Source organism: Epinephelus fuscoguttatus, linkage group LG1 (genome assembly GCF_011397635.1).
Source record: "Epinephelus fuscoguttatus linkage group LG1, E.fuscoguttatus.final_Chr_v1".
Lineage (NCBI taxonomy): Eukaryota > Metazoa > Chordata > Actinopteri > Perciformes > Serranidae > Epinephelus > Epinephelus fuscoguttatus.
In genome coordinates, this window is record NC_064752.1 from 49,924,142 (window position 1) to 49,947,803 (window position 23,662).

The following is a 23,662-nucleotide window of genomic DNA, read 5'->3' on the forward strand; positions in this document are numbered from 1 at the left end:
CACGTCATGGTCTTAAAGGCTTCAGACCATGAGCAATCATACCAATAGTTAGGATTCTTTTGTCAAATTATTATTTCCACTGTCAAGAATAAATGTCATGCTGAACTAGAATATAGCAGAATGTGACTTTATGTGTTAGAAAAAAGAAAATGACTTCAAAAAGAGCTGCAGAGCAACAGCCTGAGCAGGAACCTGAAGTCATCATTTGTCATTGTGACAGAAATACACACACCATCATTCATGGTGCTCTGAAGGGACTCATGATGGGATAGAACAATCTTTGAAGTCTGATTTATGGCTCCAGAGCTCCTTTTGATGGACTCTCTGAATAGTCTTCAACAGAGAGAGGTTTGATTTGCTTTGCTTTCATCTACTCCGAGCATTCCTCTTTTTTGTGAGTGTGAGCAGGGGTTCAGGTCAATGCTCTGACCAGTTTCACTTAATAACAAACCAGAAAGGGTGTTTGGGGGCTTTTGGGGTAAATTAAAGGCTAAAAGGCAGCAGGAAGATCCGGGTAGTCTGGCTCACCCCCTAGGGCCTCTCTCTCCAGTGCCAAGGTTGGCAGTGCCAGCCACTAGCTTTCAATGAGTATGTGTGCTTACTGGTGTGTGTGCGTGTGTGTGAGTATGGGCACTGTAAGGTCCCATTGTGAGGTCACTTGTGACTCTGTCATACGTAATATCTGTTTGCCCACTCACTACACAACTCTTAAACTGAACTTATATTTGACACCGTCACCCCTTACCTCGAATTCATGGCACTTGCTCACAAATTTAATGTTCTTAATTGTATTACCACACTTAGTGGCTTAGTGACACTTAGGGCTCTAGTTTCGCAGACCGGGCGCAGTGCACCTGCGCTTCGCCAACTGGGTGTGGTCAGGCAGATTTTGTAAGTTCGGCACACCGTGCGCCTTGGCGCAGCTACTCCTCTATCCCACCTTCATCCCTCCTACCGGCGCAAGTCGGAAAGAGGGAGGAGAGAAGGCGTGGAGTGGGTTTTACACACATCACACCAATCAAATGAGCGCCTCTCCTTGCCCTTAAATGCGCCACGCGAAGGTGTAATGAGAGTTTACTCAATTTGCCATGGCAGAAGAGAGCAGCAGTGTCAGATGGCCAAACTTCTCCCAGGAGGAAACTGATGTTTTGGTCCGAGAGGTCCAAGCTCGCAGTGTCCGAATATACGGAACTGCGAGCAGACCTCCACGGGCTGATGATGCAAAGGTAGCCTGGGAGGAGGTCACCACAATTGTAAATCAATGTTGCGTTTCTCTCGTGCGTGTGCGCACGCTCTCTCTTTCTCTCTCGCAGTCTCACTCTGTTTCTTTTCTCTTGACTTTTCTGAGATGACAGATGCTGAATATATACTCCCTATCTGATGCTGTGGCTGTTTGTGGTTGGCTGAGAGGGATGTGAACTCATTATTTTGCAGCTGTGTTAAGCAAATCAGGTTCGGTTTCCATTACGCGTGCCAAACGTGCCAAACTGTGCCAATTCCCTTTGTAACTGACATCAGATGTAACGGGACAGTCGATATAGAGATACATTTATGTGCTGATTGCAGATAGTTGCATTGAATAGTGGTTTTTGTGGCTATTTATTGCATCGTTAATGTGCCTGACATTCTAGAAACCTGCCTGTGAGGTTTTGGTGACACGTGTGCGCGCTGTTCGCCGGTCAGCCAAACTTTGGCTTACACTGGCTGCGCTCCGCCTGTGCTGACAGTAGACCTGGTTTCAGATGGCGAGCTTTTAGCGCACCTTTGGCGAAGCCTTTTGGCACGAAACTGTCACTGCGCCAAGCTGGATCTGTCGACACCTCCCACTGCTGCGCCGCCACACCCATCTCAGTGCACCTCGGTCTGCCAAACTACCAAACTGAGCTCGCCTCGGGTTGCGCTGCTGGAAACTAGCTCTGCGCGGGGTTCGCCGCGCCGGGAAACTAGAGCCCTTAGTTTTCTTAGGATAATTGAGATGCCAGCCTGCACCAGTTTTCCAATTGTTTGAGACTAAACTATTAAATCTATCAAAAGAGACAAACAGAAAAGACACTGTTAGTGTTCATGACGTGGGCACACACATCTTATTCCCTCTTCTGGATGGGAAGACATTAACTTCATAGAATATGTTTGCGATGTGGAACTATTATTCACAGTCATTACTGAACCTGAACACTAACCAATGACAAATACCATTCTAGTTTTAAAGGATAAGGTTTTTAACAAATCCCATGAAAAGACTAAAACCCACACTGAATGTGTCTATTTACAAATGCTGTGTATGTCACAGTCTAATATATCCTCTTCCTCAGTGCCATAAAGCTCCACTGTGTCTAAAAACTATGAACCCCTTGAACTCTGCCATAGAAACAGTCCTCCAGTACATATGTTAGTATTTTTGCTCATTGTGATATCATTTCATTATTTCAAGTCAATAAACCATAATTGATAAACATATCATATTGAAACTGACCCTTCACTAAGCCTCACCACTGGAGGCAGGCTGGCCAATCATAGCAAGGAATTGGGCCAGCTCAGACCAAGATCCGACAACATCACGGCTGTGCTCCATTTCCTTTTTCACAGGAAATGTACCATTTGCACAGTCTTTTTCAAAATAAATGCACTACGTCAGTACAACACCACAAATTAACATTTTCTTTCAACAACAAACACATATAATTACATTTTGCATATACGTGTATGGCTTTAGGCAACAAAAGCATGTGGTTGGATTTAGGAAAAAGAGCAGGGTTTGCCTTTACAATCACAGGGGATGCAAACACAGACCTCTAAGGTGAAAGTCAGTGGTTGTTGGACCCATCCAACAATTCTCCAGCCAGCCCCCTTAACTTAGATTGTTGTCCTGTTGCATTCCCCCTGACACCGCCAGGCACTGTAACAGAATTATGGCGACCAGCTGCATCATGCCGACATGAGAGGACAGCTTCTTTCGTCGGTGTCAGGTTGCATTATAGGCTGGTTTTGTTGATTTCAAGTTAAACATCGTGCCTTGGGCATGTTGTGTATTAATGACACTCGTTACCTGGAGAGGTTGGAAAGAGATATGATTCTTCCTCCCTTTACTGAAACCAAAATCAGACCCTGAAAAGTGTAGGGTTGGCTAGCCTACTGAATGTGTGAACATGTTGCTTTTGATTTTTAATGATTATAACAGTGAATTAAGTCCTACCCTGTTCTGCAGGAACCAGTGAAGGGAAACTGCTGTGTGTCATCACAGTGTGTGCAAATGAGCAGTGTTTGGCTTCCCCCAGAGCTCCCTGCATGTCCAGTGATGAAGGTCTTGGCTCTGGTGGCGGCACAGGGAGAAGCCAATCATTGTGCATGAGCACATGCGGTGATGACACACAGCTGGTTGAATATTTTGAATATTCTCTCATAAAGTCTCCCTTTATATTCATTGTCTTCTGTCTCAATCAGCAGTGATGTGGTGGTTCACTTTTACAATGTGATTTGTAGCCTATAGTTAGGCTTTTGCTTCTAATTATCTTTATCTTTTTAACCTGTTATCACTGTTTGACATCCTGGATATATTCTTTAAACACATATTGTAGACCCCTCTGTCTGCTTCTCTCTGAAATCACCTTTTTTTTTTTTTTTTTTTTTTTTTTCCAAAAAATTGATATTTCTTCGGGGAGTGCAGTTAGTTACCATTTGACGGACCATCACAAAGGGGTGGGGCTTAGCAAAGGGTCAATTATGTCATAAATGTAATAAATACAAAAAATGTATTTATTGAATTTGAAAAATAAACAAACATATTGATCCAACAGATTTTTAAAAATAAAAGTTATCTGAACCATGTACATTTTGCAGTTTTTTAGAGATGCTTGTTTTTATGAGCAGAGTGCAAAGCTGCTTTGCTTCATCTGCAGTAGAAATATTTCCCCAGGGCCTACACTGGTATTTTTAGGTATTTCATATCCCTAAAGTCTGTACAACCTGAAAGCTAAAAGGTTATGTAAGTCAATAAACCATAATAATTGATAAAGTACTGAAATAGTGTAATAATTAAAAAAGAAAAAAGTACAACAGACATTCCTATCAACCTGTTTCTCACCACATGTTTTCACCATCTTTTGAATTGCTTGTAGAATAACATAAGGAGAACATCGCAACTGGACAACAAAATGACACAAAAGACAGAAGTCTCAGATTTCTGCTGGGGAAAAAAAGACAGTGATGCAAGCCAGACTAACACATTGTTGGTTTTCATCTTTTTATACGACTTATGGACCATTATAAACATAAAATAACATGGATATTATCCTCTAATAAGTGACAATTAATGGGTATGTGTGCATGTGTGGATTGGTGTTAAATTATATTGACAATTTAAAAAGTGCAGTGTCCTCATTGTCTGAATCGCAAGCTGCATTCAGCAAGCAGAATTACACTTTTAGATGAGTGTACATTACAGAAGCAGGGACAAAGAAAATGTCTGTCAAAACAAATTGAATATGAGGTTACTGTGAAACATGACGGAACAGGTTTGCAGAAGCAGGTTATTATGTCTTTAAAGGTAGGGTCTGGAGGATTTTCCAGTTGCTGTTTACAAACACACATTCAAATTTGGCCCCTCCTATCAGGGTCAAATCTCCAGGGTGTAGGGAGCCCGGAGGTACGGAAGAAGGCTTCACAGAAGAGGTTCAGGCAAGGCTCGCGCTGGTGCATGCTCGGACATGCTCGGACACGCTCGGGCACGGCACCTGCGCTCTCTCATTGGCTGGGGAAATCTCCGCCCAGAAGCAGTCCGAGCTCACAAACACATCAAAATACAGTTAAAGGGCAAGAGCTCTGCAAACAGAGTCACCACCACACATGAGTAGAAGCCCATAGGTGATGATTAAGCAGGATTTCATTTGTATATGTCTATATTTTGTTTTGTTTGAAAATCCTCCACCTTTAAAGGGATACGCCAACATTTTTTTTGTTTGCGTGTCTTGCCTCACTCCCGAGTCCATGACAAGCAGGTAGATACCATTCTTTCGACTATACGTGCAGTAAAAAGGGAGAGCCGGGCAGAGCTCGCCCACCGCTAATTAGCTTAGCTCAAATGCTTGGAGTCAATGGGTATTGTTAGCCTGCCTCTGCCTGCAGTCATCAGATAAACTCTTCAGCAACTCTAAACGGTCCTGTGTGCTTGTTGTGACTCGTTTTTACCGCGTTATGTTACGTTATCTATTTTTAGACTAAGATTAGCACTTTATGTAAGTTTTGAAAGAAGTACATAGAAAACTAAACCGCAGTTCTGCGCATTCGCGCCAGTAAACAGCTGAGGAAGAAAGCAGAAGAAGAAGAAGAAGAAGAAGAAGGGCGGTAATGCACCTGAGAAGTTGTTTGCCAACCGCCATAAAAAGAAAGAAGAAGAAGAAGAGGAGAAGAGCTCATCAGTGGATCGGTGAAGGAGTTTGTAGGACACTGTGACACTTTTTTTGGAAGAGAGGGACTCATAAATCCCAATTTTACAAAATGCCTCGTACGTGTGCTGTACGGGGTTGCGACAATAAGCAGAAGATAGCGTCACATCTTATTTTTCACTCAATTCCAACTAGAAATCCGGAGAGGATGAAACAATGGCTAGGTGCTCTGAACATGGATCCCAACACCCCACAAGAAGCAGTCAAGAGGATGCTAGTTTGCTCAGAGCATTTTTCACGGACGACTACTACGAAAAACTGGAATTCAGAACCCAAACAATGAGACTTTTCTTGAAGGACACGGCCATCCCATCACTCGGTGTCACACAGACAGTAAACGAGGTAAGTACTTGTGTTTTGTTTTCACGTTGTAACGCTTAGCACGGCATATTATCTTGCGCCAGACAAGATAAATAGGACGGCCATTTTACTGTATTCGCCTCGTAACTCCGGGGGTCACATCGTGTTTCCCCTTATTGAGTACCGTTACAACTATGTTGGCAGGGAAAACCAGTGTGAGAATACAACTGCGCTATTTTTATCTGTAAAATCAAACCAAGTTATGGTAGCTCTGAAGTGCATGTAAGCTACATGACAGTCATAACATACATAACGCTACAAAAACAACAATACCAAAAAGCGATGTATGTTTACATTGTTTGGCCCAACAACCTCAAGGCTAGCCCAAGTAATTTTTCCAAGGTTACAGTATGCAATGGTTCAGAATATCTATCTATATATTTTTGTTTATTACATATGTTCATCTTTTATGAAACCTGGATAGTGTACAGTAATTGGATTATGGTACATGAATTATGCCTAATACCATTTTTTTTCCTACTGAATTTCAATACTTTTACTAACTAAGATGTTATTCTTTTCATTTGCCATTGAATGTGTAGGGTATTGGATGATCTGTAATGAATTGCATTCAAATGTATTGCCTTCATGTATGTATTGTGAGTAATATGAAAAGTAATCCTTTTTTGTTGAATAGTGTTATCTTACCTATTTCAGGACGAGGTGAGAGATGTCCCGCTAGATCCGACAGAATTGGTGGCTGATTTCAGCTATTGTGCCAGTGGTGTACCACAGTCAACCCCCCACAAAAGCCATGCTGCTGAGGGCCCCCTACTCACTCTTCAGCTGACTAGTCCTGAGCAGACAGGTCCACGCACAAAGCCCTCAAGATCTGGGAAATATTTTGCCCTGGCACCAAGTTGGAGGGGACAATCGGTATGCTACTTACTCTGTTGTCATGTCTACTTTGTGATAAATGCAACAATTTCTGAAATCCATCTCTTTGTTGTACAGGGCATCGTCATCCACAATGACTGCTTCAGGCAGGGCACGAACAAGCCTACTATTTCATGTAAGTATATGCTACAAGCCTAGGAGCCATGACAATAAAAACTAATTTATCAATTTATTGCATCATATTTATATTTCATGCTTTTATTTAGCAATTATCCAGAGCACCAAAAATTCAGTAATTGAACAGGCAGATATTTGTATATTCTCCTTTCTGAGAAATGCAGTGAGAAACAGTCAGTGCTGAAAAACAATACAATTGAGTAGAGAGACTAAATATTGTCATGTTGATTTGCCAACCACAGGAAACTAGTGAAAAGGAAACAGATGAAATGGATATTACTCCACAGTCATCTGCCTTGGACATCAGTATGACTTCAGAGCCTGGTGATGACCCTGCTGATTCCAGTTTTGTCCCCTTTACAAGCCCCTCCACCTCAGAAAAGGGATCTAGCTCGGAAAGCGCATCCAGCGTTCCACAAAAAACAAGAACATGGATGGAAAAGAAGTGGATAGTGAATGAGTCCAGACTTATGGAACTATTTCAAAGATGCAGTATTTGTGGAGCTGAAATGTGTGACAACAGCCTAGCATCATCTGGCAGCAGACTCAAAGTGAGATGGCAATGCAACAACAGTCACACTGGAGAATGGGAGTCATGTCCAAATGTCCGTGGGATGGCTGAAAACAATCTGCTTAGCAGCAGCAACGCTGTTCACTGGTGCAACTTACACTGACATTGCTGATTGGGCAGCGGTTTTGAGGCTTCAACTGCCCAAGAAAACCACATATTATAACATACAGTCTAGCTACCTGATTCCTGTCATTGAGGAAGCATACAAGATGCAGGAGAATGCCATCTTTGCACGGCTCATCTGCCAGACTCTGGATGGTGAGGCGGTGCATGTGTGGAGATGGAAGAAGTGATAGCCCGGGCCATTCAAGCAAATACACAACCTACTCCTTCATGGATGACTCCACAAATGAAATCATACTCTTTGAATTGATTCAGGTAAGAAAAACACAATAATAGACAAAAATATAACAGTTATTGTGCTCAAGTCTCTTTCAAAAATGTAATCACCAGTAACTCGTAAACCTTTCTTGTTCCCCCAAGGTGACCCAAGCAAAAAGTTCTGTTGGTATGGAGCCATTAGGTTTCAGGAAAGGACTGGAAAGGCTCTTGGATGAAGGGATCCATGTAAAGGTCGTAACCACTGACAGACATCCGTCCATCAGGAAAACTTTGAGAGAGACTTTTCCAGACATAGACCACCAGTTTGATCCTTGGCATATAACAAAAGGTTGGTCTACTTATAACAATATTGTATGTGCCCATATAGCACAATACCTGTCACTTAGTATAATGCTGTGCTGTGTTTTCACTGAGAACAGCCATAGAAAATAATTTGTCTGTGTGCCATTTCTGAATTGTAATGTCCGTTTCTAATCCTTTTCCCCTTTTATTTTAGGAATAAAAAAGAAATTGGTCCAAGCCTCTAAACGCAAGTACTGCAAAGACATTGGTCCTTGGATAAAGAGCATAACCAATCACTTGTGGTGGTGCTGCAGCACATCGAAAGGAGATGGAGAGGTAAACACAATCACACCTCGTTGCAGACAGCCCTACAGCATTTCACTTTTCCTTGCGGACCTAGACCATACAGTACCTCATTTTCAGTACTTCATTCCTAAAATGATGAAACATTATTACTGATTTGCTGACATGTCTATGGCATACAATGTTTCTAATTTTATTCAGTGTATAGTTAATATGGAATGTTACATCAATGCTACAATGATTTCTTCTTGTGGGGGAATGTTATTGTCAGGAGTTGATTCGGATGGAAGTCACTCCTTCATCATATCCGTGGAGTCCATCGCTGGGAGGAAAATGGAGAAGAGCACAAATGCTACCACCCGATTTGTCAGCAGATGAGCAAAGGAAGAAGAGATGGTTGTTGGAAGACTCAGCTGCGTTCAAAGCCTTATATGAAGTGGTGATGAACAGACGTCTCCTTCAAGATTTGGAGCAAATGACGCTGTTCAAGCACACGGGTATGTATATATGTGTTGGAAGATAGTGAAAAGGCCCAATAAAATGCAATAAGATGTAAATGTGTGTTCAGGAAATCTTTCTGTGAAAATGATTTACAGTAAATGGGGTGGTTATGTAGCACCACAGACAAGAGGAGCATTGGTATGCATACTGTTCTACGTTTTTAGTTTTTATACATACTTGTATGTTTATATACATACAAGACATAAATACATTATTCCACAATGACAATCTTCAACAGGTCATGCACACACACTGTGATAAATATTGCATAAAGTATGTGGTTTATAGTTTGTAGTTTGTAATGTCAATTATGTTTTTGTGTTTTCAGGAAACCTTGAGGTTTTCCATAATGCCCTCCTGAAATACTGTCCAAAGCGCCTGCATTTTGACTATCCTTCGATGCAGGCACGCACAAGGTTGGCTGTCATGGATCACAATGAGAACCACAACACAAAGCGTGAACAGGCTTTGACTGCAACAGGTAAATACTAAGAATATAAGTAGTGGCAAGTTTACACAAAATACCTAAAAAAAGATCATTTTAGTTTTTGAGAATTTTCATTGCACAAGTTGTCTACCGTAATCACTGTAAACTAGAGCTATATAGGACTTATTTCATTCTGCTCAAGGCAGTAAATAAAATGTTATGGAACAGCATCTGTCAAGAAGTCATTGAACGTTTTGAAACATCTCAATTCATGCTTCTATATCATTTCAGGCCTCCAAAGACACAACGTTGTCTTTCAGAAGCAGTCCAAGCAGTGGGTTTCCCGGCCAGTTTACAAGGAGACAACTCAAAGATTCAGAGATGACCTGATGGAGCAAGTACTGCACAGACGGCTGGATCCCTCAGTCATATTCAGAGACTCCACATCAAAAGTGAACGTCCCCCGTCTAGCTGCCAACATCGCCCCATTTCCTAAACCCAACAAGGAGGATGTCATAAAAGCACACAAATCTAGGTTCACAGGCTCCTCAGAGGAATAATATTCAAGTTGCATGTTGCCCCCCCTCCCCCCCCCCCCCTTTTTAAAAACCTGTACCATCTTCCGTTGTAAACAACAGGGCTAACCACGATGACACCCAAGTGCCTTCCACACTATCCCAAAAGCAGTCATAAGCGTGCCTTTTATTTATTTGTTGATTTTGGTGTGATACATTGTAAAATAGGATGCTACAGTGTGATATTTTTTTTATTTGGGACAATGTAATATAGTGTGATGTAGTGTGACATAATGTTATAGTTTTATAGTGTGACATACAGTAATATAGTGATATAGTGCTACTTTTTCTGTCCCAAACCAGTCTGTCGACTGAACAAATAACTTGATTACAAAAGACTGCAGGTTCATCCATACCTGTCCATTTACCGCAAAGTATTCATTCTTACCTCATACATGTACATATTGTAAATTAAATAACACATTTTATCATTTTGTGAGTTGTCATTTTACTTTTGAAAATCTGATCATGTTATTTACAAGTTGTACATTGAAATGTTTGATAAAAATAGCTTACAGATGTTATTACACAGCAATCTCAAACCCTGCCCTCTTCCTGATCCTCCCATCACAACTGTTGATGTCCTCAAACAAACAAGGAAAACAGTTATGGTGGAAGGATTGAGAGAAGAGGGCAGTGTTGGAGATAGATGAACTTGTTACACAACAAAAGAGAAACTATTTTGAAATTATTTAGCTGTCAGAAGGCCGAGTATTGAACTAATATATGGTGTGTAATCTATTTACAATTTCAGGAGTCACCTGTCTGTTCACAGATTGTTACTACGCTGCATGTAATAATAACAACATAATGCTGTATTGAAACTTTTATTAGGGTAAAAAGAGATTATTATAGGAAGGTAGTGAACACAATTATTAGCCAGCAGATATGTCACAAGGATATGAATAGTGAATGTATCAACCAATTGTGTGATCAAGACAAGTCTTTATATAGTGTTTTGATAACTGGAATGGCTTGTAAGCTTTTGGGTCTACAACATATCCATAGCATCCTGTGCCTCTTGGAATCCTTGGTATGTTCCCGTTGGTGAGGATATCTTCTACGAATAGCACTGACGACACACGATGGCAAAGGTTTACGATTGCCTTTCCCCAGCGTTTCTCCCTTCAGGGCCCACTCCAAAACAATGCGGTAGGACACCAACCTGTATTGTCTGAGAAACAAGAATTTTTTTACTCAATAACCACAAATACATAAACGATTGTAACTTTTTTCTTTATACATATAGAGACTAATTGTTCATACAGCTTGCTACAACAATATGTGCCCCATGCATCTTTATTATAGTTATAATGATTATATTATAATTTATAATAAAATTATAATAGTCACTTACTCTACAGACAACTGTCCGTTAGGTCCAGATGTCCTGGGGCGTTTTTTCCAGTTTATTTTGGGTAGATGGAAAAAAGTTTCAACAACTGCGGGATTTACTAAAGCTGGAAAAGCATCATTCGTTGTGACACAATCTCTTTGTGTACTGTCCTCTTCGCCAGATATATCAAGCCTCCCCTTCGATGGCAGCACCAACTCCCACTCAGTACAGCAGAAGCACTCGTTTTCTGTCGGCATAGGTTGACAAGCCCCACATCTACACCACCAGTCCATGCCGGTTCTGACTCTCCTCCGGCCCCAGGCTGTCTCAGCTTCTCTTCGCACGCTCAGCTTCCAAAATATGTAGTTCCTCCTCTGTATATTCTGGTTCAAATAGGTAAGGTTGTGGATCTTCGTCAGTCCCGAAAAAATCATCTTCGTCCTCTCTTACAAAGTCGGCCATAATCCGTAGTTGCAATCTTCTTCTTCTCCTAAACAGAGGCTTTGTTCTGTTTACCTACTTCCAAGCACGTCCGCGGTGGTTTGCGCATGCGCAAAAACTGCGGTTTAGTTTTCTATGTACTTCTTTCAAAACTTACATAAAGTGCTAATCTTAGTCTAAAAATAGATAACGTAACATAACGCGGTAAAAACGAGTCACAACAAGCACACAGGACCGTTTAGAGTTGCTGAAGAGTTTATCTGATGACTGCAGGCAGAGGCAGGCTAACAATACCCATTGACTCCAAGCATTTGAGCTAAGCTAATTAGCGGTGGGCGAGCTCTGCCCGGCTCTCCCTTTTTACTGCACGTATAGCCGAAAGAATGGTATCTACCTGCTTGTCATGGACTCGGGAGTGAGGCAAGACACGCAAACAAAAAAAATGTTGGCGTATCCCTTTAATAAACCTTTAATATCACATTCAGATAATTGTGGCTTTACAGAGCTGTCCTTTCAGCACCACCATCTGCACTCCTCTGATAATAAAAACCATCTTTCTCAACTGTGTACTGTATCCTGATCATCATCTCCTTTTTGAGCAGATCCAACAGTTTCCACTACGACTGCTTGGCTGCATCAGTAGAGCGCAGCACAGTCTGGTGGACAATTATACCCTCCATCACATGCTGCTCCTGCTGTGCATGTAGCCAGGGAGGAGAGTTCCTTCACAGCTCAAATCAGTGTTACTGTTGGATCAAACCAAGAGCAGCCATGTGTTTATTCAAGGTTCAGACCTGCAGTGCCTTCTCGACCCCAGTCACATGATTGGGTGCTGATCTGCTCCATTTCATTATCTGTCTGGGGAATCACCTGGATAAACCTGTGATTGATCAAGAATGCTGGCCACGACGTTTCACCACTGTGTTCATTCAGAGATACATACACGGATCAGCCAAAACCTTGAAACCGCTGACAGGTGAAGTGAATGATTTTGATTACTTTGTTCCAATACATTGTTATGCTGGGAAACCTTTGGTTCTGACATTCATGTGGATACCACCTGACATGTTCCACCCACTCAAACACCGTTGCAGACCAAGTACCCCCCTCAAGGCAATAGCACTACCCAATGGCAGTGGCCCCCCAGCAGAAAAAAACAACATGCTACACCACAAAAACTGTTTAGAAATGGCCTGTGGATTGTGACAAAAACCTCAAGATGGTGCGTCGGTAGCATAGTGAATAGTGCTGGCGCCCCATGTACAGACGTGATGTCTCACTGCAACGGTCGCAGGTTCAATTCCAGCTTGCAACCCTGTGCTGCATGTCATCCCCACACTCTCTCTCTCTCCCCATTCCACACTGTCCTATCAATTAAAGGCAAAAAGCCCATTCATTCATTCATTCATTCATTCATCTTCTAACCGCTTTATCCTCTTGAGGGTCGCGGGGGGGCTGGAGCCTATCCCAGCTGACATCGGGCGAGAGGCAGGGTACACCCTGGACAGGTCGCCAGACTATCGCAGGGCTGACACATAGAGACAAACAACCATTCATGCTCACATTCACACCTACGGACAATTTAGAGTTATCAATTAACCTAGTCCCCAATCTGCATGTCTTTGGACTGTGGGAGGAAGCCGGAGTGCCCGGAGAGAACCCACGCTGACACGGGGAGAACATGCAAAGTCCGCACAGAAGGGCTCCCACGCCCAGGATCGACCGGCAACCCTCTTGCTGTGAGGCGAGAGTGCTAACCACCACACCACCGTGCCGCCCAGCAAAAAGCCCAAAAAATATAATTTAAATTTTAAAAAATAATTCAAGGTGTCAACCAGGCTTCTAAATTTCCCAGGTCCCAATCTGCTCAAGGATTCTTGTGATGTGTTGACACCCTAGATGACCCCAAACTTGGCTCTGACCTGTCGAGGTATGGACACAGGACCTCTGGGAGTGTCCTACAGTGTCTGGCACCAGTGTGTTGGCGGCAGATCCATTTTGTCCAATGGGTTGTGAGGTGGGTTAATGGCACGTGCCAAAGATGCTCATTCAGATTGGGATCAGGGGAATTTGGAGGCTGCGTTGACACTTTGTGTCTTTGTCACATTCCTTGGGCCATCCTGAGCGATGTTTGCAGTGTGGCATGGTGCATTATCCTGCTGGGGGGCCACTGCCATTGGAGAGTACTGTTGCCATGAGGGAGAGGTACTTGTTCTGCAACAGTGTTTGAGTGGGTGGAACATGTCCAAAGGTTTCCCAGCAGAACAATGGATTGGAACAAAATAATCAAAGTTTTTCACTTCACCTGTCAGTGGTTTTAATGTTTTGGCTTATCAGTGTATATGTAATGGGGTGGGGGAGAAAATCGATACGGCATAGTATTATATAATATTAATAATATTTTGCATGGCGATATTGTTTCAATCCACTGATGTCAAGTATCCATCTTATATTACATACATTACTAAGTTTTGCAAATACACATTTTAATACAACTTTTGGTACAAGAAATCAATTGTTTTTTCAGTCCACTAGATGGTGCTGATTTTTTTTCCCTGTTGAGGTCAGCAGAGGTTAGAGCTTAGTTTCTCTGCCCAAGCCTGACCCGGCCCGCGGGCCCAAGCCGGGTCAGACCGAGAGCCCCCCTCCCTTTTTTTAAAGCTATGATTTGATAATGTTATAGGCTATGTATTGTAGTGACCCTGCAGTAAATGTTCTGTTATAATGTCGACGTTCTGTGAGTTAATGGCATGTTTGGGATTGAATGAGGTGCAGGGTGCGAGTGTGACGGATGATGAGAGCTCTGTGAGTGCGCGTGCTGGTGTGTGTATGAAGGAGCTGGAGGAGAGAGCAGGAGTGCACAGATGGAGTTACAGCTAAGTTGTTGTTTGTTGGTTGTTTTGGCGTTGTTACGGCCAACAGTAACCTGTACTGTTCAGTAATAAATGGTGGTTTAATTGCCGAATAACTGCGTCATCCTTTCCACGCGTCCTGGCGGACGCTACAGTAGGCTATTATAAAAAATAAAATTAAACCACACTTTGTATGACACATAAAGTTACAACAAACTTAGTTACAATGTTGCAACATTGTGCACGCACAGCCCTTCACCACCTGGATCCTAAAATAAACACCTGTTTTATTACATAATCATGCTTCCGTGTTGCGCCATTCATTAAGATCCTATATTTCTGTCATTCAAATAACAAGAATTGTGGTTTAATACTCTTAATTATAACAGCCAACTTATTGAAAATGTCGGGTTTAAATCGGGCTTGGGCGGTTAATTAGGCCTACAGTTAATTGGACGGGCTGGGCCGATCTAAGCTCTAGCAGAGGTCTCAGTCAGTAGCATTTAGCAGGAAGCTGATTTAAACAAAGATGGAGACACCAGAGAAAGAAATCAGAAATGCACCGTTGCCGTTTAAATCAAATTTATGGACTTATATTTGATTTTTTAACATGAATCGAATTTTAACATGTAACTTGCAAGCAGTGTCATATGAGAATAAAATACTCTGGAAATACTACGAACATGAGGGCTCACCTCACGCTCCACCATCCAGAGATAGCGTTAGCTGCTGAGGCAAAATTTTAATAATACCAAATCAATTGAAATTTATGCTAATGGAACACTCTTGAGCAATCCAGCTGAAGTAGCGGTTGCTCTCAATCACCATTTCATTGATTCAGTAGATGATATTATCAAGTGCTTTTCCCCTGAGCACATTATTTCCAGCCAAGTCAGACATACTGAACCTGCTTTCAATCTAGAAACTACTACAGAGTCTGATGTTATGAGAGTGTCTGGATCTCTTAGGTCCTCCAGGGCCAAAGATGTCTTTGGTATGAACACAGTTATGCTCAAAGAGCTCTCTGCATCCCGAGTATGTCCTATTACACAAATTGTAAACCTTTCAATTGACCAGGAAATATTCCCAGATGTGTGAAAACTAGCTGCAGTGTCTCCCATATTTAAAGGCGGCGATCAATAATCCATCTGCAACTATAGACCTGTGTCTTGCCAGTGGTTTCCAAAGTGGCTGAAAAACTTGTTGCTGAACAAATTATAAATCATTTACCAAATACTAGTTCCTACCCATTGCATCCAAATCAATTTGGCTTTCGTACTAATCATTCCACTGAAACAGCTAATTGTTATTTCACTGAAAAAATTAAGTCAATGCTAGATAAAGGTGGAGTGGTTGGTGCCGTCTTTCTAGATTTGAAGAAGGCCTTTGATACCATCAATCATGGCGTACTTCTTGGTAAACTCTCTAACTTTTCCTTAGGCACCACCAACTGGATACAGTCATATTTAACAAATAGGTCTCAGTTTGTTTGAATAAAGAACCATCAGTCAGATGCTATTTCCCTGGCTGCAGGTGTTCCCCAGGGATCCATTTTGGGTCCACTGTTATTTTCATTATATGTGAATGATTTGCCAACTGTTTGCCCTAATTCTAACACCATAATGTATGCAGACGACACAGTAATTTTTATGCATGGTAGCAGCGCAGCCCAAGTCGCTGATCAATTAACCAAATCAATGCAACACATCACAGTATGGTTAAAGCAAAACTGTCTTCAGCTGAATGTCTCTGAAACAGTGTGTATGTTTTTTAGTAAAACTAAATCTCACTGTGCAGAGCCTGATGTGGTTGTACAAGGGGAGAGACTACGTGTTGTTTCAGATTTTAAATACCTTGGTGTGCTCATAGATAATAATCTCACGTTTAAAGAACATCTCAAAAAGGTTACCAAGTGCATTAAATTCAACTTGGCAAATTTTAGACAAGTCCGCAGTTGCATGTCAACAAAGGCTGCACTAATGTACATGCACGCAATGATCTTCTCCCACATAACATATTGTCTCACAACCTGGTCTCAAGCTAGCAACACTGCTCTCAAACCACTACTTTCTCTATATAAAAAAACTCTCAAAGTGCTGGACAGGAAATCCAACAACTATCATCACTGCCATATTTTATTGAAATACAAGTTGCTACACTGGGAAAACCTGATTAAGTATTCACACTCCTGTCTTATGTACAAAATCATACATGGACTTGCTCCACCTGTATTGAGCCAGTTTATAAAAATATCATCAACATCCACACGGAGTGCAGCTAGAGGAGACTGTGTTGTTCCATATAGAAAAAGTGCTTTTAGCCAGTCTGCATTTTCAATCAGGGCTGCTCATGAGTGGAACTCCATCCCAACTCACATTAGAAATTTATCAAATTATGCTTCTTTTAAACGTTTTTTTAAAAAGTTGTTGATTAGTGGTCAAAGCTGTCAACATTAAATTTTAGTGCTTAAATTTTCTCCATGTTTGCTGCTCTGCATGCCACTGCTTTTTGATGCCATCTGTCATGTCACGTTGTCTGTCAGTTTACTAATTGTCTTGCATCATTGTTGCTCTTTGTGCATGGCTTTTTATAATGTGCTTATTGTCTATGTCCTGCTTGCTTGTGGCCTGTCAGTTTGTTTATGTGTTATGTGTAATCAATTGTTGATGTTGGTGCTGCTACTCAGTGTTGTTTTTTGTCTGTTGCAACTGTTTGCTGTTTGAGCTGAGTCTCTGTTAGCATGCATGTGTATGTATGAATTTTTGCATTGTTCGTTGTATTTTAATTCTTATTCAGATTTAGTTTTCTTATTCTTTAATGTATTATTTGTATGTGTGTAACTAAATATTTTATATTCTTTTAGGGTGACTATTCAACATCAGTCCAGGGACAGCAGATGTAAAATAGCCTTTTGGCTAATTCTGGCATGTTTACTTTTTTTTTTTTTTAAATTAAAAAAAAAAAAAAAAGTTTTATTAATGTGCATTGTCCCTGATCTCTAAACCTTAAATAAAAAAAATAAATAAATAAAAAGACAGCCTAGCTAACACTAAATACGCTCCACCAAAAAATCAACCAACACTGGACACACTTAGCTTGACAAAACTACCATCCAACTCTGAGAGAGCTAAGTCTATCACCTACTTCATGTGCAAAGATCTGCGTCCACACAGCGTTGTTGAAAACAAAGGCTTTTGTTACATGCTAAAAACACTGGAACCCAGGTATGTGACTCCGTCTCGACATTTTTTCACCGACCCAGCCCTACCCAAGCTTGACAGAGAAGTGATGCATAAAGTTGAAGAATATTTGAGTACAGCAGGAAGGGTGGCATTAAATTGTGACGCCTGGACTTGGATTCATTCAGTGGATTCATATATGACTATAATGGCACATTATCTCACAGAGGACTGGCGACTGCTGTCTCATGTTTTCCAAATTTGAGCAGTACACAAATGTCTCACCGAAGCAAACACTGCAGACCTCCTGCAAAATGCAGCACAAGAATGAGGGATTGTGGTTTTAAAGACAACGCTTCTCACATGAGTGTTATCATTCAGTTAGCAGGATACCTGCATGTGAAGTGTTTCACTCACACACTTAATCTGGCCTCACAAAGAGCGTTAAATCTGGCAACAGTTCAGTTGGTCAAATCAAATCAAATCAAATCAAATCAAATCAGGCTTTAATTGTCATCTCACCAAACAAACAGTAGTAATGCAGGTAACACATAACAATGTTTGATGTATGCAGCATTTCTAACAGGTTTTATGATGGTGTTGGTCAGTCTGTCTGCTTTGCATCACTTTTTGCTGCCATAAAAATGATTGAAGACAGATCACCAGAAAACTTTATCTTATGAGGTAAAACTGATGTTGCAAAGTTTTCCTTTGGGGAAATAATTTGCAGTTAGAAAAAAAAGGTGATAAATCACAATGTACCCCAGTATATTTTATCACAATATTCAGCATATTGCAGTATCACAATAATATCGTATCTTGACCTAAGTATTGTGATAACATCGTATTGTCGGTCCTCTGGTGATTCCCATCCCTAATATATAATCCTTTTGAAGAGTTTCTTCAGTGTTTGTCTTCAGTTGAAATCTGCACTCACTGGGTATGCGAATGTACAAATGGAACAATGTGTGCATGTGGGGAAGACAGAGCGCATTCTGGGAATATCTCTGGTGTTTGGCTCAACACTGCCCTTTTCTTCTCCTAACAGCCCCTATTCATCCACAAGGACAATACGCTGTTCTTATTGCTGCAATGAACCAAAGGAGATGGGAGATCAGCTCAGGCATCCGTCACACAGAACGCCACACAAATTGTTTTGATATAATGACTCACCAAGACATCAAAATGTTTGCAAAGGGCCTCATTTGTTGTTTTAAGGCAAGTGTGCCACAGCAGTCATTGTAAGCACATCAGTTTAAAACCACAGAGAAAAACAGTGTGCATTGTTCCATAAAAAAAAAAGATTTCTGACCAAACCCACCCCCTGCAGTCTGTCATTAGAATCTCAAATAGGATAATTTAAGCAGACAGTAGATGGATGGATTCCTATAATCTGTGAGCCATTAATTATGAGTCACTGGGTCCTACTTACAGATTGGAAATGGCAGGAGGCTCATGTTCTAAGCTAATTTATGTCTGAACCCCACATTCCTGACCCCCTCCCACTCCTCCCACATTACATTTCATGATGTTATGGATTTTTAATTAAACATCATTAAAGATTTGAACAGAGGCATTTAAAGTGAGATTTACAACTTCTGAATTTAATGTGTCCCAGATAGCGAGGGCTCGGGAGCTTGTTTTCCTCAAGATTTTGCTGCTGATTACTGCATGTGACCAAATGAATGGGCCAGCTACAATAACTGTTGTGATTTGTAATACAACATGGTGGATATTTGTTCAGACTAACAGAAGGCAATGGTTTATACCGGATTTTTCTTTTGATGAAAAGTCACACAGAAGTGCCCTATCAAAAAGGTGATTCTTAGATAAAATTAAAAGCAGCCGAAAAAGAAACAAAGCAAGAATACAGTGTGAAGTGTAAAGTGTTCTTTCTTGGTTCAAGCAGATTATGCTTTTCATCTGACAAATAATGCAGTGAATATTACTTAATCAGCTACACAGTGCCCCATCATAAACACACTAAGAATACTGCATATTTTGTTAGTTATATCATGTTTCAAATTTTCTAATAATCACAGACTCACGGCATGCCTACATGAGTGTATAATTACTCTGGAAGAAGTTTTACCAAACAGTTTGAAAGACAGGGGGATCAGCAGCCAGTGGGAGCACAAGCCACTACAAGTCAAATTCAAACATGGTACTCACTGTCCAGCGAGAGCATGGAGTCAAAGATCTTGCACTGCACCTGTCCCGTACTCTGCGAGGCGCAGCTCATCCACAGCCCCTCATACAGCCCCACAGCTGTGATGATGGCATCGCCAGCATACGATGACTGCTTCCACTGGGGCAGGGCGGTGGTGGAAATTATGCCGATCCAGCCACCCAACGCCAGGAAATAACCCAACAACTGAAGACCTGAGTTGGCCATCCTTATCTAGCTCTGTCAACTCTACTTCTGTCTGATCTCACTCCCTGTTTTACTTGCAACAGCTTTTGTTGAGACTCTGGTGTGTCGTCCTTTCTTTGAGCAGTCCTTGTAGACACACCACAAGCAATCCTGTTACTTGTTTTACTTTTCTCTACCTGGTCCCTCTGAGCATCTCTTTCTGCCTCTCTGCTTTAACTGTCATCTGTAGAACTCCCCTCTTTCCACTTCTCAAACTTTTTCTTTCTTTCTTGAGCTCTCCAGGTTTTTCCCGTCAGCTGGGACAATGAGTTGATGTCTCCCCTGAGCACTGTCCTGTCTTATTCCTTGAGTTCTCTAGGGCTCAGTCAAAAGTGGAAGAAAGCCTTTCTGGTGGTCAGTGTTTCAGTTCATCAAGCATTGTCGCTGGGCTGCCTCATTCTCTGCATGGCTTCTCGCAGTTTTCTCTCTCTCTGCTGCTTGCTTACTTTCCCCCCACTACAATCTTTCCATCTGCTCCAGGCTCAAGTGGCTCAATGAGGGGTAGCAGAAAAAAGGAAAAAAAAAATGTGAACACAAAAAGTCCTTAACAGGCTGACCATGGAGGGATAGGGTAAAGGGCTAGCCTGTGATTGGACTCCTCTGTGTTGTAGGAACGCCTACTGGGAGGGGAGAGGGTTGGGCTGGCTGGGAAAAACTGCACTGTTTCAAACCAAGAGGGAAAGAAAAAGCAAAAGATGTACAGTAGCTTAGTGGGAAAGAGCATAGGTGTAGTCATAATCATAATCAGAATCTTTACTGTCATTGTACAAGTACAACGAAATTGTATGCATTCCCATTCAGTGCAAAACAAAAGCAAACTATCTTAACGAAGCATAAATTAAATCCTATGTACAAGGTTCATTACTGAAATAAGTCAAGCATTTCTTGCAGAATTTTCTAGTCCAGTTGAATCAGTATCTTTATCATTCAATCAAACCTTTTTACAAACCTCAGCATGCCGTTTCACCAGGTTTTGGGTGCATTGATCCTTTAAAGGTTTGCCGCCCCTGCTGGAGGTGTGGAGGAGATGGTGGTAAAGTGCAACAAACACACGTAAATCAGCATCTAAACAATGCCTGGCTGAAAAGGACGTGTCACATCCAGACAGGCTCTCTGGAAATTATAGGCCGCTGAGGCAAGCCTCCCCCATAACCATGGCAACCACGACAAATGAAGAGAGAAAAAAAAGAGAACGAGCGAGAGTTCACCCAAATGTACTTCCTTACGAGCTGCAAACGCAGACACACTCCAGTCTTTTGTGTCTTAAAGTACAGAAAGCTGTTTTCCCACAGTTACACACCCGATGGGTTCTGCTTCAGCTCAGCTCATTACATTACCATCAGTTTAGAATAACTTTAACTTTAGAATAACTTAATCATTCTATTTTGGCAATTATACTGTCTACACACTCTGTCTCAGAGACATGGCTGTTTTCTCACATCTGTAAGAGACATGTCTCACCCCCACCCTGCACACACACAGGCACGCATGCACGCACGCACGCACGCACATACACACACACACACAGCCTATATGCACAACAACCATGTTCTGCCTGTACTCTCAAGGTTGGTTAAACCTGATTTTGGAAATAGGATATATTTCGCACCTAAGAATAAATAGTAGAAATATAAAGCAAGATGAATGGAGGAGCAGGATGTTGGTGGTCATCTAATTGCTCTTCTTTAATGAGCATCCATTTCACTTACTGTAACTTTGTTTTTTTTTTCTCATTTGATTCCTTGTATATTCTGTTTGCACTTTTGTGTCTTTTGTTACCTCTCCTACTAATTCAACCTTCAACTTGATTTACCATAACATCAGGGGAAAAAAAAGAACATGTGAACATGCATTTGACCTCACTTATCCAGTACTGAGTATGTCTTTGAAAACCCTTCACTACATACACACACGTAAATTCACACATATATGGATAAAAAGAGCCATACGTGGAGGTCGGCACATGGTTCAAACCAGCCGTGGTTAATTCTCATCCAAGCCTCTCCATCCACACTGTTCTTTCAGATTCAGAGTGTTTAGGTTTGCGGTGTCTAATGAGGAGCTTGACATAACGAGTGAGTTGTGGTCAGATCAGAGAGGGGTCAGCTGAGCCCCAGAGGCAAGATGAGATGAAAGAGCAGCAAAACAAATGCTCAGGTGCTGTGTAGTGGGTGGAGCAGTGGGTGCGAGGGGGCTCTGATTATCAATCATAATAACACACTGCTATTAGTGTGGTTATGGTGGAAAAAGGCCAAGTGACAAACTCAGCAAGATGTGTACATACAGTACAGGCCAAAAGTTTGGACACACCTTCTCATTCAATGCGTTTTCTTTATTTTCATGACTATTTACATTGTAGATTCTCACTGAAGGCATCAAAACTATGAATGAACACATGTGGAGTTATGTACTTAACAAAAAAAGGTGAAATAACTGAAAACATGTTTTATATTCTAGTTTCTTCAAAATAGCCACCCTTTGCTCTGATTACTGCTTTGCACACTCTTGGCATTCTCTCCATGAGCTTCAAGAGGTAGTCACCTGAAATGGTTTTCCAACAGTCTTGAAGGAGTTCCCAGAGGTGTTTAGCACTTGTTGGCCCCTTTGCCTTCACTCTGCGGTCCAGCTCACCCCAAACCATCTCCATTGGGTTCAGGTCCGGTGACTGTGGAGGCCAGGTCATCTGCCGCAGCACTCCATCACTCTCCTTCTTGGTCAAATAGCCCTTACACAGCCTGGAGGTGTGTTTGGGGTCATTGCCCTGTTGAAAAATAAATGATCGTCCAACTAAACGCAAACCGGATGGGATGGCATGTCGCTGCAGGATGCTGTGGTAGCCATGCTGGTTCAGTGTGCCTTCAATTTTGAATAAATCCCCAACAGTGTCACCAGCAAAACACCCCCACACCATCACACCTCCTCCTCCATGCTTCACAGTGGGAACCAGGCATGTGGAATCCATCCGTTCACCTTTTCTGTCTCACAAAGACACGGCAGTTGGAACCAAAGATCTCAAATTTGGACTCATCAGACCAAAGCACAGATTTCCACTGGTCTAATGTCCATTCCTTGTGTTTCTTGGCCCAAACAAATCTCTTCTGCTTGTTGCCTCTCCTTAGCAGTGGTTTCCTAGCAGCTATTTGACCATGAAGGCCTGATTTGCGCAGTCTCCTCTTAACAGTTGTTCTAGAGATGGGTCTGCTGCTAGAACTCTGTGTGGCATTCATCTGGTCTCTGATCTGAGCTGCTGTTAACTTGCGATTTCTGAGGCTGGTGACTCGGATGAACTTATCCTCAGAAGCAGAGGTGACTCTTGGTCTTCCTTTCCTGGGTCGGTTCTCATGTGTGCCAGTTTTGTTGTAGCGCTTGATGGTTTTTGCGACTCCACTTGGGGACACATTTAAAGTTTTTGCAATTTTCCGGACTGACTGACCTTCATTTCTTAAAGTAATGATGGCCACTCATTTTTCTTTAGTTAGCTGATTGGTTCTTGCCATAATATGAATTTTAACAGTTGTCCAATAGGGCTGTCGGCTGTGTATTAACCTGACTTCTGCACAACACAACTGATGGTCCCAACCCCATTGATAAAGCAAGAAATTCCACTAATTAACCCTGATAAGGC

At 41.8% G+C, this 23,662-nt stretch overlaps 1 protein-coding gene across 3 annotated transcripts in view; it reads right to left on the reverse strand.

Moving 5' to 3' along the window:
- Positions 1-20,556, reverse strand: part of cldn19 (claudin 19) — a 39,706-nt gene extending 19,150 nt beyond the window's left edge. For all 3 annotated transcript variants that reach the window (XR_007448955.1, XM_049571823.1, XM_049571832.1), the window contains exon 1: positions 19,797-20,556. Coding sequence is in view for 2 of the 3 variants with exons in the window: in XM_049571823.1 (XP_049427780.1) it covers positions 19,797-20,019 (223 nt within the window). In the remaining variant the exon portion in view is untranslated. The remainder of the gene's footprint in view (positions 1-19,796) is intronic.
- Between the last annotated feature and the right edge of the window lie 3,106 nt (positions 20,557-23,662).